General features: G+C 39.4%; 1 protein-coding gene across 20 annotated transcripts in view; it reads left to right on the forward strand.

The window, feature by feature from the left end:
• Positions 1 to 16291, forward strand: part of AKAP9 (A-kinase anchoring protein 9) — a 169414-nt gene that overhangs the window by 61899 nt on the left and 91224 nt on the right. For all 20 annotated transcript variants that reach the window (XM_060414427.1, XM_060414428.1, XM_060414430.1 and 17 more), the window contains 5 exons: positions 689 to 765; positions 3284 to 3422; positions 5777 to 5862; positions 10346 to 10460; positions 10772 to 10970. In XM_060414427.1, coding sequence (XP_060270410.1) covers positions 689 to 765; positions 3284 to 3422; positions 5777 to 5862; positions 10346 to 10460; positions 10772 to 10970 — 616 coding nt within the window. The remainder of the gene's footprint in view (positions 1 to 688; positions 766 to 3283; positions 3423 to 5776; positions 5863 to 10345; positions 10461 to 10771; positions 10971 to 16291) is intronic.

Below are 16291 nucleotides of genomic sequence, written 5' to 3' on the forward strand. Positions count from 1 at the left end.
AGACCTCCATTCTTGACAGATCTACCTTTATGAATGAGATGGTTCGTAAGTTTGGAATTATTCTTTTGAACAGAATTTAAAGCATGGCTTAAGTAAGAATATAATCCTTTTCACTTCAGGAAAAAGAAGTTCTTTGGGTTTGAATTGAATAAGATTTTAAGCATATGTTGTTTGTATTGGTATCCTCTTCAGATAGAATCTGTAGTTTTTCACCCTACGAGTTAATTAGTGGGTCCATTAATGGGTGATGAAGTTAGTTCAGTGAGTAATGACCAGCTTTTTTTTTTTTTTTAAATAATAGGGTAGAACAGAAAACATTGGAGTGCATAGGATGTAGAAAGAATAAATGTTTGTGACATTTTGTTTCATTTTTATATGGGTGAATATATGTAGACTAGTTTCCCTGGTGGCTCAGATGGGTTATGCTGTGTGATACAGTTCTTGTATTGGATTGTAGTGCAAAAAAATTGCGCATCACTGCTTTGTATCATTTTGTGGGATATAAATTGAAAATCCTACAAATTATCTTATACAGTTAACACTGAGCAGTACAAAATAACATTGAAAGAAATAAAGAACTTAAAACTAATCTTATTCCCAGGAAGCTTCCAGTTGTTATAAATTAAGTATGAAAATAGTTTCTAAGCATGTAAATTGAACATTTTTAATGCACTACCTATTCTGTTAGGTGAAGTGAAGCCTTTACAAATGCTTATTGGAAAACTTCACAAGGCAGTATCTGAAGAATGTTCTCATTTTACACAGGTAAGACATTAGTTAAAAAGTACTTTTAGACAAGAAATGCTAAATTTTAAGTTACTACTGTTTTGATTTAGCAGAATCATCGAAATTACTTTTCCCTACAATCTGACTGATGTGGAGAGCTGACTCATTTGAAAAGACCCTGATGCTGGGAAAGATTGAGGGCGGGAGGAGAAGGGGATGACAGAGGATGAGATGGTTGGATGGCATCACCGAGTCAATGGACATGGGTTTGGGTGGACTCTGAGAGTTGGTGATGGACAGGGAGGCCTGGCATGCTGCGGTTCATGGGGTCGCAAAGAGTCGGACATGACTGAGCGACTGAACTGAACAGTCTTACTTCAGAACTGTATTTAGAAACTATTCCTGAGTTTTTAAGTTTAAAATAAGTATTTAAATGTTTTCCTGATAATCAATTTGAAACAAAAGAAACGTAAGTGAATTATCTCAGTAGTAGATTCTACAGAAGATTTGCCTAATTTTAAAAAGCTGACCAATCGAGCCTTAAGCGGGCCTGTTTCCCACTCCTGCCCACTTGGGTGGTTGAATGAATTTGATGACTTAGCTGGGGGTCTTGCACATGTCTAGTGAGACAGTATTTCACACTGTAGATTGCCAAATCTAAAAACTAAGTATACCAACTATAATCGTATTTGTGAAGATCAGGTGAAACAGAACTTCTGTACCCCTGGTGGGAGTGTGCCACCTTGAGAAGCAGATTGCCAAGGTATACTGTTGAGTTTATGTACGTCACACAGTCCAACATTTACTTCTACTTAGGTTCACATGTGTGCATAGCCAGATATGTTCATTGCAAGAGTGTGTGTGTTCCATCAGTAAATCTCAAAAGGAAAAAGTATAAAAACATGCATGTTAGATAATCACCTCTCTGACAGAGAGGTAATGAAATAGATAAGCAGTACTTAACTCAGAAATCTTCAAATCTGTATGTAATATTCAATTTTTTAAAATATGGATATAATATGACAGAATATTATTAGTATTTATTATAGCTAGGTAATAGATGAGCTTTTTCTGCATATTTGAAATATTTCAAGATTTGACGTACACGCCTAGGCTTGTCACAGCTTTCCATCTCAGCCAGCGTATTTATAATTTGAAGGTGTGGGGAGGGTGATACTAGTTGGGAAGGTAGAGCTACCTTACTGGTTCTGATTACCTATGGAATAGTTCAGAAACAGTATTCAAAAAAACAAAAGAAAGTTAGGAATATCCACACTAAGGGCCTCCACTCTGCTGACAGGTTCAGGCATTGCCTTTTCATATTCACTGTTGATGGTCTGGAAATATAAAGTGGGCCCACGTCGTAGTGTGTGCGTGTTAGTCACTCAGTCATGTCTGACTCTTTGTGACCCCATGGACTTTAGCCACCAGGCTCCTCTGTCCATGGAATTCTCCAGGCAAGAGTAATGGAGTGGGCTGCCATTTCCTTCTCCTAAGTCATAATAGTTCATTTATAAGCTGACTTTATATATTTTTTTCTTCTAGTAGTGTCTTCACCTGACCCCTATCTCAAGTTGAAACATAAATCAGCTTGTTGTAATGGAGAGGTCCCTTGCAGTTCATCGTGAATCTGATTTTGTCCCTAATCATTGATGTTACTATGTACTAGTTACTTCATCTTTCTGAGTCTTGTGCTTTATTTGTAAAGTGGCTGATCATTCAGGTTTCTACCAGCCTGAGTTAATTTATGATAAAATTCTACCTTAGAAACTATGTTGGAAATTTAATGAAGTCAATTAATAGTATAGTTTCACTTTTGGGCAAATCTCAAGAAATAGCAACAGTAAACAAATTGGTTAGGTCTAGAAGTTGTTGATTGTTATTTCCAACTGCATGAGGTGCAAAGGTGAGACTTACTTAGAAACTTCTTTAGGCTTGTCAGATGATTATGTGATATATGTTGTTTGTAAGTAATGATAGACTTGTCCATTGCTCAAGAGAAAAAACAGAATAATATGTCAGATACTTTTTATTTTCTTCTGTGTATAAACCATGAATAGCATTCTCTTGAGTTAAAGTCTGTGAATGTGGTCTCCTGCTTCATATGTTATAATTGCTGTAGAATTTATACACTGCTTTCTAGTCTTCAGTTTTGAACTTTTGCCCTCATCTTTTCACCTTTTTTCGTGGGTAGTTGACACTACAGAGGGAATATCTGTATAGAATTCATACTAGAAAGTGGTAAAGTACAGGATATATTCATTATTAGGAAGAAATAAAAATATTACCATTTAGGCATATATATTTGATATATATTATAATGAAGGATGTCATATTTTCCTGATGTGAGAAGAATTCATGTCTTGCATGTGGAGAGAGAAAGATTTAGATTTGTTTATTCTTTTGCAGATTGATTTGATGCATGGAAGTGTTTTCTTACTGATTTTTCCTGTGACATTTTGACTGTGTTTTGCACATAGGAAATAATGTTTAAGAATCTCTAGAGGCAGAAATCAAAACTTTAACTCCATAAAATACCTAATTTTATTGTCGACAGACTTTTTGCAGTGTCCATGGTGAACATTATACTCCTGCCTTAAAATGTGAAGTAAATGGAGAAGAGAAAAAGACTTCCAGTGTTCACGCTTCTGAAAATCAAGAACTGGGATTGCAGGATTATAGATGTGAAGTCCAAGGTAATAAAGGCTTTACTGCATTGTTGAACAGAGTATTTAATTTTCTTAAATGAATTGATAATAAACTATTTCCATTAATTCTTGATTTAATCACTTACCTGATTTGAGTTTATCTCAGCATATTTTTTCAGGTTCATGAAATCTTACCTTTAATGTACATTTTTAGTTTTACAATGTAGTAATTATGATAAAAAGAAAACCAAAGCTGTCTACAAATTTTCTTGCCTCTTTATCCTCTGTTCCTCTATTTCCATCTTTTCCTCGCTCTAATTCTTAATTTTATACCATAGATCCAAACCTTTAAAAGTCATTGTATTTGTTGAATAAGTTTATGTCAGGGGTTTATTTTTATAAAAAGAATAAGACATTCAGTTACCTTTATTAATAGAAATCCTACATTAGTTCATTTTTACAACTTGCAGTCTCAGTAACTGGTATTGAAACGGTATGGATCTAACAGAAGCAGAAAATATTAAGAAGAGGTGGCAAGAATATGCAGAAGAACTATACAAAAAAGGTCTAATGACCCAGATAATCATGATGGTGTGATCACTCACCTACAGCAGACATCCTGGAATGCCAAGTCAAGTGGGCCTTAGGAAGCATCACTACGAACAAAGCTAGTGGAGGTGATGGAATTTTGGTTGAGCTATTTCAGATCCTAAAAGATGATGCTGTTAAATTGCTACACTCAGTATGTCAGCAAATTTGGAAAACTCAGCATTGCCTATAGGACTGAAAAAGGTCAGTTTTTATTCCAACCCCAAAGAAAGGCAATGCCAAAGAATGTTCAAACTACTGCACAATTGCACTCATCTCATATGCTAGCAAAGTAATGCTCAAAATTCTCCAAGCCAGGCTTCAGCACTATGTGAAGTGAGAACTCCAGATGTTCAAGCTGGATTTAGAAAAGGCAGAGGAACCAGAGATCAAATTGCCAACATCCATTAGATCACAGAAAAAGCAAGAGAGTTCCAGAAAAATTTCTGCTTCATTGACTACACCAAATCCGTTGACTGTGTGGAATACAACAAACTAGAAAATTCTGAAAGAGATGGGAATACCAGACCACCTGACCTGCCTCCTGAGAAATCTGTGTGCAGGTAAAGAAGCAGCATTTAGAACTGGGCATGGAACCACAGACTGCTTCCAAATTGGAAAAGGAATATGTCAAGGCTGTATATTGTCACCCTGCTAATTTAACTTATATGCAGACACAGTACATCATGAGAACGCTAGGCTGGATGAAGCACAAGCTGGAATCAAGATTGCCAGGAGAAATATCAGTAACTTCAGGTATACAGATAACACCGTCCTTATGGCAGGAAACAAAAAGGATCTAAAGTGCCTCTTGATCAAAGTGAAAGAGGAGAGTGAAAAAGCTGACTTAAAACTCAGCACTCAAAAAACAAAGATATGGCATCTGGTCCCATCACTTAGTGGCAAATAGATGGGGAAACAATGGAAACAGTGACAGACTTTCTTTTCTTAGGCTCCAGAATCATTGCAGATGGTGATTGCAGCTGTGATATTAAAAATGCTTGCTCCTTGGAAGAAAAGCTATGACCAACCTAGACTGCATAAAGCAGAGATACTACTTTGTTGACAAAGGTCCACCTAATCAGAGTTACAGTTTTTCTAGGAGTCATGTACAGATGTGAGAGTTGAACCATAAAGAAAGCTGAGCACTGAAGAATTGATGCTTTTGAACCTGTGGTGTTGAAGACTCTTGAGAGTCCCTTGGACTGCAAGGAGATCCAACCAATCAATCCTAAAGGAAATCAATCCTGAATATTCATTGCTGAAGCTGAAGCTTCAATACTTTGGCCGCCTGATGGGAGGAACTGACTTATGGGCAAAGACCCTGATGCTGAGAAAGATTGAAGGCAGGAGGATAATGGGACGACAGAGGATGAGATGGTTGGATGGCATCACCAACTCAGTGGATATGAGTTTGAGCAAGCTCTAGGAGTTGGTGATAGGCAGGGAAGCCTGGCGTGCTGCAGTCCATGGGGTTGCAAAGAGTCGGACATGACTGGGCGACTGAACTGAACTGATCCCTTCACAAATGTTTCCTACCCTTGTTCAAAGGGTATGAATAATGAACAACAATTGGTATGAATAATGAACCAATGTGTACAAGTTAATGAATGCCAATAGAAGTTATCATATTTTGATATAAAATTGTTAATCTTTGTAGCATGTGTTCCACATTAATGAGATTTTTGTTACTAAATACATGAATTTTAGTTCCAGCAGGCAATTTTTTTAAAGTTATGAATAGATGAATAATGCTTATTGAAAGAAGCGGACTTTTACTGTAAGTGAATTTATTATAATTTTTTATCATTTAGATTTTCAAGAAAATATGCAAACTCTTCTCAGCAAAGCAGCAGAAGCATATAGCAGACTCGTGGTACTTCAGTCACGATTAAGTAAAGTATGGAAAATGTGTAATAATGTTTGCATTTCTTGTATTACCTGCTATTTTGTGAGTTACTTTATCAACCGAAAATTTCTAAAATGAGTGAACATGAAAAGAAAATTAGGGGAAAGTGACATGTTTATAGTATCAGTGAGCTGAGGGAGTCTTTACCCCTTTAGGGAGCTTTTAAAGTCAAGATAAAGTTAAAATATTTATAAAATGTCAAATTGTAAACTTTGTTAAACAGTTGCATTTAATTTGACATAATAGCGTTTTTTAAAGCAGTGAGTCTCTTTTAAACAATAATAATAATTAGCTGTTTAGAACATAGCTAATTAGTTTTACATCATGTTGTATATATTTAGAAATGTGTTTATAAAAAGCTATGTAAGAGAGTATAGAGGCATCATATAATTTATTAGCTATTTCAGAAAAATGACATACATTAGCAAAGATTAAGTATTGTAATCCTCATGTTGTATGAAAAAAGTACCAGAAAAATCTCTGTTTGCTTATTTGGGTACTTTTTCACGTCATTGTGTTAAAATATTTGGGCAGAGTTGAAGGATGTAACTGATTGAAAGTTGTATTGCTGATAGTCTGGCTAAAATTCTCTTTCTGTTTCCTCTTTCTGTTCCCCTCCTCCTTTTCCCCTCTTTCTCCTTTCCCCCCTCTTTCTTCCTCTTTCTGTGCCGTTAGAGCATAACCTTATTCAGTCTTTTATAAAAGATGTAAACCTATTTCAGTATCTTTCAGATAGCTTTGAGGAGGACAGGCAGATAGGCTAAAAGCCCTTCTTTAATTCTACCTTTCTCTACCATTGCTTCCATTCGTAGCTAGAATATTTAGCCCTATTCAGTCATTGTACAACTTTCATACCAGTACCCTTTGTAGTGTAGACTTCTTGTTTTTCTGCTGCCCTTATCCTACCTCTCGAGGCCCTTTTTCTCCACTCTTGCTTGGGTTTCTGAGGGCTGGTAAAAAATGAGATGGTGATATGGCTCGGTGACGCTGCAGTCATGGTCTGTGACTGTCGCTGACAGTTCTTTTATGTGGTCATTCATTCTCTCATAGTCTCCTCAGTAGATGTTACCTAACTTTATAGCTTCCCTAGTTACAAAGTCATTCTTTCCATTTCTGCTCCCCTTTTTTTCCTTCACAGATAGTCTTATTTCCCATTTTTTGGTATTAAACTTAACGATTATAAGCTATCTCACCTTGCTACCTGTGGACCAATATGCATTTCTTTAAACGTGAAAATACCCTAATTTATTTTTCTCTGTCTCAGAAGAAGTTGTCCGTTTTCACAACCAAGGTTAAGTTATTTTCTGTGCTTTTGTTGACATCCCCGTCTACCTCCTCTAAGATTGGGAGCCTGTTTCTTCTGTCCCTTCTGTGTTTATTTTCAGGTGCTTTGTCTGTCTGTTTCTGTCCTTCATTTGCCTTCCGTATTGCTCTTGCCTCCGCTGTTCAGAACATAACCAATTTTCCCTGAATCCGGTACCTTCTTTGTGGTTCTCTTTCCTTCATTGCCATATTATTTGAAGGAAAGAAGAGACTGCAGTTTCCCACCTCTTGCTATCTCTTCTGCCCACCTGTAAACAAGCTCCCAGCTCATGCTTCGCTGAACTTTCTTTAGCAGAAGTTACCAGTGAATTCTTAATCATCAAATGTCCTTTCTGCTCTCTTACCTTCCTTCGCTGTTTTCTTTCTTTCTTTTAAAAATGTGTTGCCTTTCCTGATGACAGTACGTAGTGGAAACTATTAAATAGTGTAGGAGAACTTGCAGTAAACAAGTAACTACAGTGATGTTTGTCATTTTGCCTCTTTCCTCTGAAGACAGTGAGTGGGAAACGGTTTCTTTTGATGAGTCACAGGTGTCCCTTCCCTGGTGCTGGAGTGTGGGAGCCTGTTCTGGAACAGACACCCACACTCGGCTCCTTAGTTCTCCCCAGACACTTCTTTCAGTTTCTCTTAAGAAAAACTTTCACCTGCCACCAGACGTCTGCCTGGCTGGGTCAGCAGAAAAGGCTGTGCTGTGATTAGTTAAGGGTTGATATATTCGTTTTCTGATCTCTGCCTGTCATTGATCGCTCTGAGCCTGGGGTCTTTCTAGGGTTCTGCTAGGCAAGTTAACTGTCTCCTATACCTGCGGCTCCCTTCAGGTGTGCTTTAGGCTGCTGTTTCCCCCTTCCTTCTTGCTTAATCGCCGTTCTGCCACCCTTTTCTGTTGAAATTTACTGGTCTCTTTCAGTTTTTGGTTTATTATGGATTTATCTTTTACAGATTCATTGTCATTTTAATTGAGTCCTGGGGAAAGAGGAGAGGTCTATGTCAGAGATCATAAACGTAAATGCCTACGTGGGCTCAGCTCATAAAATACATGAAGAAGGCCAAGTGAAAGCTGGGAAAGTAAAACCTGGAGAAAACATACTTCATTTAAAGGGGACAGAGGCTGCTTGGCTTCACATGCTGTCACATGTAGGAATGGGGCCTAGTGTTCATTCTTTCAGTTCATCGATTTTAGGGTCAAATCTTATATGAAGTCTTTCTGCCTTTTTAAATATTGGGAAAGATTAAAAATTAAAAAAAATTTTTTCTAATTAGGAAGCAATTAGGGAAAAAAAAATACAAGAAAAACTGTTTGGTACCCAAAAGAATACTTCTGTAGCCAGGAATGAAAGTCAGATCTCTACGTTACCACCTTAGGTATAAACAAATACTCAGTGTACCTTCAGCTAAGTAAGTAAATAAGTGTTGGTTGCTCAGTCATGCCCCATTCTTTGCGACCCCATGGACAGCAGCCCCGCAGGCCCCTCTTCCCTGGGATTCTCCAGGCAAGAATACTGGAGTGGGTTGCCATTTCCTTCTCCAGGGGATCTTCCCGACCCAGAGGTCGAACCCAGGTTTCCTGAACTGCAGGCAGATTCTTTACCGACGGAGCTACAAGAGAAGCCCAATTTCTTAATTCTACTTTTATTTTTTATTTTGTAGTATTAGCTCTTTGCTTAGAATATTTTCTTCCCTTAATTTATGTAACTTTAGTTCTGTGGCTTTTAAAGCCTTCATTGTGGGTTTTGCCCACCCACTTACAGTCACCAAGAATCTCTACTTGATCCACTAATTATGGTGTATGCAGGTGTGACGACATGTGATATGTCCACCAGGCTAAACCCCACTACATCCTTCAAAGTCAGGAAGTCTTCTCTTGATTTTCGTTTCCTCTTAGCACAGTGCTTTGTTTAGCACATGGTAAAGGTTTACTGTGCGTTTGCTGAATGAATTGACAGTATTGAAAGGTAGAGCTGAAGACTGAAGTATTTACCTGATGGGCTTTATTTTCTCTGGAAAGTTGGAGGCAGATTCTTGGTGGAAATGTACATGGGGTTAGGAGTCAGGTAGAGGATTTGAGGAAAGTAGTACCGACTGAAATGGCCTTCTTGGGAAGTGCATTTAATCCTGGTGCTCACCTCCGTCTGCAGACTTCTTTGTTCACCCGGTATAGCAGATCCGCACTCTGACCTTGCTTCTAAGGCGCTCTTTCGTCTATGTCTGCCTTCTTCCCCTAGCGTACAGTGTCCCCTGTCCCTCAGGACCACTGTCTTCACCACTGATAGCAGGCCACCCTTTCATGAATGTGCCTACTCGTCCTTCCTTGGAACCTTTCCTAATCATTGACCAAAACGATGGGGGCCCAAACCAAATTTCACTTCCTCCAGCAGACCCCTACCAGTCTCTTGTGTTATCACCCTTTAGTCACATGTTACAGTTTAATGCATTGTTAATTATTTGATTTTACTTCCCCAATTAGTTGATAAATTCTGTGAGGGCAGATGTGCCGTGTATATGTGTGTGCATTTTTCCCACTGATCCTGTGTTCTTACTCTCCCTCGTCACGGTGCTTGCCACCTGGTAGACTGAGACTTAAATGGCTGAGCAATGACTTGAGCAATACATATGCACGTCTGACAGGTTGCTGCCTAGGTTAGTGGTTCAGGGAGGAAGCTGAGGTTTTACCTGCTCTTGCTGTTTCCTTCCTTTTGTATAAAGAGTGGCACACATTTGTCAGCTGCCTGATTGTATGTAGGTTACATTCGGAGATTAATAGCAGTTATGTTATCAAGTATTCATAATATAAAATTTACTCTGTATGATTTGAAATTTCAAAGATTAAGTCATGTTTTAAATATTTTTATGAACGTTGTACCAAAATTCTGTATGGCTCCTGTTTTTATAGTTAGATCACATTCCTTCTAGATATGAAAGAACATTGTATTTAGTAATATAATTTCAGTCCCTGTGAAGGGAATGTGATGTGAGTCACTGTGTCAGAGTGTGGAATAATGTGGAAGGGAAAATATCTATATCAGAATGGTACAGTTATGGGTGATTTGGGGAAGAAAAAAATACCTTTTTAAAGATAAAGTTGCTTTGTATCGTTTCCACAATCCTGAGTCATATATCTATGTCACTGTTTTTCTTCTGTTATTTTTCATAGATTAAGAGACAGCAGGCACGTGATATGAAACTTGAATTTGCAGAAGTGAACCTGCCAAAAAAGCAAACAGACTTTTTATCAACTCATCCTCAGATGACCAATTTGCAAGACATTGGTAAATTTGGATTATATACCGTAATGTGGTTTTTTGTATCAAATGTTCAGTAATTTGACTTCAGTAAAAAGACATAAAATTGGTAGATATAGTGGTATTGCTGCCATGAAGATAGAAAAATGATCTTGATTCACACGATTCATGTTTGCTTATCATGTCTATATGAGTTTAAATTGATACCCGAGTTATACTACTAAAAACATTATCTTTCAAAGAAGAATGAATATTCCCCTACTTCAAAAGAGTGATTTTGGTATTTCATTGAGAAGTCTTTATTGAAATGTGTATTTTCTTCTATTCATGTAACTTAGATGTTAGTCATAAAAGCAAGTTATCTACGCTGCAAGATACTGAAACAATGAAACAACTTGAAGGACAGGTTCAAGAATTAGAAAGCCGCGTATCCTCTTTGCAGCAGCAATTGAAAGAAACTGAAGAAAATTATGAGGCAGAGATTCATTCTTTGCAGGAAAGGCTTCAAGCTGTTAATGAGTCCACAGTTCAGCCAAGGTATCCATCAACCTTTAAGTTCATTCAGTAGTATTTGTAGTTTAGTAGCAGTCATAATATGGTTGTTTTAAGAAAAAAATGTAACTTATGCAACTTTGCTTGAAAGAGACAAGCTGTAGCATTGTCAAGAAATACGAACAGGAAGTAATTCTTCATCTCTGAAATGTGTGAAGTAAAGGTGAGTGTAAACAAGATATATTTTACAATAGGAATATTAATTACAGCTTTATTTTATCAAGAGGCTCTTTGTTATGAATATGCTGAGTTACACCAGGCGGTGTGCACATGTTTGTTTTTTATTGTGTGCTTAGTTTTGGCTACTTTGATATGGGCGATACACAAAGGATACAAGGTGTGATCACTCCAGTGATAGCTAGACTTTCTCTGCCTGGTCGTCTCATCCTTGGACTCACCACATCCAGAATACCCACTCTGACTCTCCCCTCAAAATCTGTGCCTTCGGCAGCCATCTGACTCCCTCTGTGGTGACTCCCCTTCCAAACCACTCTTCCAGTCTGTCAAGAAACCCTGTCACCTCTATTTCCAAGACAAACCTAAACTGTGCCGCTTCTCACCAGGCCCCTAGTCCCTGCCGTCATCTTGTCTCACTTGCATTACTGCCTTTATCCTAACTCTTCCCTAGAGTCTGTTCTCTACAGTTCCAAAGCTTTGCTTTTAAAATTTAAGACAAGTCGTGTTACTCCAGTGCTCTCCTGTCCTTACTGTGCCTTACCAGATCCTTACTTACTGGGTCCTGTCTCTGAATCTGTGCCCTGCTGCCTTGCTTGTGCCTTACTACTGTAATGCCACATAGTCTCCTCGAGATCCTCAAGCTGTCGGGATGCTCCTGCTTGTGACTCTCTTCTCATTGCTGTCCCTTCTGCCTGGGTTGATCTTTCTCTAGGTTATTTGCATGCCCAACACACTCAGCTCTTCGAGTGTTTGCTCAGGTGCCATGTTCTCATGGGGCCTGTCCTGTTCACCTGATTCAAACTAAAATCACCCCTTAGAACTCTACACATCAGTTTCCTGCTTCGTTTTTCTATACTGCAGCCCACCAGGCTCCCCCATCCCTGGGATTCTCCAGGCAAGAATACTGGAGTGGGTTGCCATTTCCCTCTCCAATATTAATGTATGTTACATATGTTTTGTTGTTGTTCAGTCACTAAGTTGTGTCCAACCCATGGACTGTAGCCTGCCAGGCTCCTCTGTCCGTGGGACTTCCCAGGCAAGAATAGTGGAATGGGTTGCCATTTCCTCCTCCAGGAGATCTTACCAACCCAGGGATCAAACCCACATCCCTTGCTTGGCAGGCAGATGCTTTACCACTGAGCCACCTGGGAAGTGTGTTTTATATATATGTAACTATAAAGATAAGTGTATTTATATGTATATGTGTGTCTATATATATATATAGATAGATAGGAGGGAATGTTTATATATTTGTTTATATTTTCTGTCCCCTGTATTGGACTTCAAACTTTGTTAAGGGAATTTTTGTCTATGTAATTTCCTATATCCCAAATCCTAGAATAATTCCCTATGAATAGTTGATGCTCAGTAAATATTTGTTAAAATGATTGAACAACTTACAATTTAGTTGGGAAATGTGTTGTAGTATTTAACTAGCTCTATAAAGTCCTCGGGCTTCCCTGGTGGCTCAGACGTTAAAGTGTCTGCCCGCAATGCAGGAGACTGGGTTCAGTCCCTAGGTCGGAAAGATCCCTTGGAGAAGGAAATGGCAACCCACTTCAGTATTCTTGCCTGGAGAATCCCACGGACAGAGGAGCTTGGTAAGCTACAGTCCACGGGGTCACAAAGAGTCGGACACGACTGAGCGACTTCACTATAAAGTCCTCAGAGTTTTAACCTAACTGACTGGCTCTGCTGCTCTAGCACTTATGTCTCCACAAGTACTTGTTACTGAAACCTGAAGACAGAGTTTTTGTGTTTTGTTGTGTGTGTGTGTGTTGAAGACAAACCACTGGGTTTCCTCACTTCTTTGGAAGCACTCTGCTTCTGCTGCTTTCATTCAGTGTCTGTATATAGGCTTTGGAATTACTTATCCCACATTGGCACAGCCTTACAAAGCTTCCATTTTATTTGAGGTCATTGGTTCCCAAACTTTATGATGCATCGAAAACATTGGAGGTTTTTGAAATTTAAACTATTTTTTGACTACGTAAGATTGCAGATTACTGGATTTCACATTTGAAGCATGAGTAGATTCAATAGCTTTGACATAGATTCTGGTCATTTGTATTTATAACAAGATAGTTCTGAGGCAGGCAGTCCATAGATTAACATTTGGAAACTGTTACGTTAGATTTTTTGATATGAAAGAAAATAGGTAAATAACAAGAACTCATAACCATTTAACGTGTTTCAAGTAGCCTTCCTTTAATTAGTGATGTTTTCTCTCTGAAGCATGAAGAAAAGGAAGAGCTCTGGAAGAGTAGATCTACTTTGCTGTTCCTAAACTTGGGATTTTGCGAGCTTACTGTGCTTTTCAGAGTTTCTGAAATGCACAATCGAAATGTGTTAACAGTACCTTTCAACCAAAACCATTAGTTTTCTCTCAGACCCCACCAGTGACTGCCATATTGACTGCCATATTCTCTCCTGCAGCGGCTGCTGCTAAGTCGTGTCAGTCGTGTCCGACTCTGTGCGACCCCATAGATAGCAGCCCACCTGTCCCTGGGATTCTCCAGGCAAGAACACTGGAGTGGGTTGCCATTTCCTTCTCCAGTGCATGAAAGTGAAAAGTGAAAGTGAAGTCGCTCAGTCATGTCCGACTCTTAGCGACCCCATGGACTGCAGCCTACCAGGCTCCTCCATCCGTGGGGTTCTCCAGGCAAGAGTACTGGAGTGGGTTGCCATTGCCTTCTCCTATGAACATGTAATTAAAGTTATTTCTTGTGAAATACCACTACATATTTGGAAACAGCTATAGCACTTTTTGAATAAAGAGTATACTGTTCTTCTAATATAGACTTGAAATAGTTTATGAAAAATAATTGTCATTCATTTAACAAATATTTGGTAATGTTATCCTCGAAGCCTCTTGGGGCAGTAGTATGGAGTTGAAACAGCCATGGGCTTTAGAATCAGTCAGACCTGTATTTGACTCCCAGTTGGACCCTTGAGCCGCCATTTCATCTTAGGCAGATACTTAAACAACTCTAAGTAATATGTGCTGTGCTCAGTCGTGTCCAACCTTTTGTGACCCCATGGACTGCAGCCCACCAGGCTCTTCTGTCCATGGGATTCTCCAACAAGAATATTGGAATGGTTGCCATTTCCTTCTGCAGGGGATCTTCCCAACTCAAGGATTGAACTCATCTTCTGCATTGGCAGGTGGATTCTTTACCACTGAGCCACCTCTTTGAAACACATGTCTAAGTAATATTGAGGATAAAAACTACCTTAAGACCATGAGGGTTAAAAGAAACCATGACTGGAAAGTCAGTCAGTTGCTCAGTCGTGTTCGACTTTGTGACCCCATGGACTGCAGGACACCAGGCTTCCCTGTCCATCACAAACTACCAGAGCTTGCTCAAACTCATGTTGGTGATGTCATCCAGTCATCTCATCCTCTGTCATCCCCTTCTCCTCCTGCCTTCAATCTTTCCCAGCATTAGGATCTTTTTTAGGGAGTCAGTTCTTCCCATCAGGTGGCCAAAGTATTGGAGCTTCAGCTTCAGCATCAGTCCTTCCAGTGAATATTCAGGACTGATTTCCTTTAGTCTAACTGGTTTGATCTCCTTGCAGTCCAAAGGATTCTCAAGAGTCTTCTCCAACACCACAATTCAAAAGCATCAATTCTTTGGTGCTCAGCTTTCTTTACAGTCCAGCTCTCACATTCATACATGACTACTGGGAAATCCATAGCTTTGACTAGACGTACCTTTGTTGGCAGAGTAATGTCTCTGCCTTTTAATATGCTGTCTGGGTTGGTCATAGCTTTTCTTCCAAGGAGCAAGTGTCTTTTAATTTCATGACTGCAGTGATTTTGGAGCCCCAAAATGTAAAATCTCTCACTGTTTCCATAGTTTCCCCATTTATTTGCCATGAAGTGATGGGACTGGATGCCGTTATCTTAGTTTTCTGAATGTTGAGTTTTAAGCCAAGTTTTTCACTCTCTTCTTTCACCTTCTTCAAGAGGCTCTTTAGTTCCTCTTCACTTTCTGCCATAAGGATGGTGTCATCTGAGGTTATTGATATTTCTCCCGGCAATCTTGATTCCAACTTGTGCTTCATCCAGCCCAGCATTTCACAGGATGTACTCTGCATGTAAGTTAAATAAGCAGAGTGACAATATACAGCCTTGACATACTCCTTTCCCTATTTGGAACCAGTCCGTTGTTCCATGTCCAGTTTTAACTATTGCTTCTTGACCTGCATGCAGGTTTCTCAGGAGTCAGGTAAGGTGGTCCGGTATTCCCATCTCTTGAAGAATTTTCCACCATTTGTTGTGATCTACAGAGTCAAAGTCTTTGGCGTAATCAATAAAGCAGAAGTAGATGTTTTTCTGAAACTCTTGCTTTATCTATGATCCAGTGGATGTTGTCAGTTGGGTCTGTGGTTCCTCTGCCTTTTCTAAATCCAGCTTGAACATCTGGAAGTTCTCGGTTCACATACTGTTGAAGCCTGGCTTGGAGAATTTTGAGCGTTAACTTTGCTAGCGTGTGAGATGAGTGCAATTGTGCAGTAATTTGAGCATTCTTTGGCATTGCCTTTCTTTGGGATTGGAATGAAAGCTTCCTCTTCCAGTCCTATGACTGGAAAGAGACTTGGCTAAATGTTGTGGAGAAAACTTTAGATGTTTGTAAAGTCACCCTTTACCTCAAGGGGCTTCCTTGGTAGCTCAGATGGTACAGAATCTGCCTGCAGTGCAGAGACCCCAGTTTGACTCCTGGGTCAGGAAGATCTCCTGGAGAGAGATAGGCTGCCCACTCCAGCATTCTTGGGCTTCCCTCATGGCTCAGCTCGTAAAGAATCCGCCTGCAGGGTGGAAGACCTGGGTTCAGTCCCTGGGCTGGGAAGATCCCCTGGAGAAGGGAACGGCTACCCTCTCCAGTATTCTGACCGGGAGAATTCCATGAACGATATAGTTCCTGGGGTCAGAAAGAGTCACACACAACTGAGCAACTGACACCTCACTTCACTTACCTCAAGGGACTTCAGGCCAATCATTGAAATGATATTTATTCGTAGAACAATAATTTCTTTAGTGATTAGGGAATATAATGTGATGAGACAGCCAAAGTGCTGGAATACAAAGCCATGACTGTGTGGCATTTTTCAGTGCCCATCGCTGC

Source organism: Ovis aries, chromosome 4 (assembly GCF_016772045.2).
Source record: "Ovis aries strain OAR_USU_Benz2616 breed Rambouillet chromosome 4, ARS-UI_Ramb_v3.0, whole genome shotgun sequence".
NCBI lineage: Eukaryota > Metazoa > Chordata > Mammalia > Artiodactyla > Bovidae > Ovis > Ovis aries.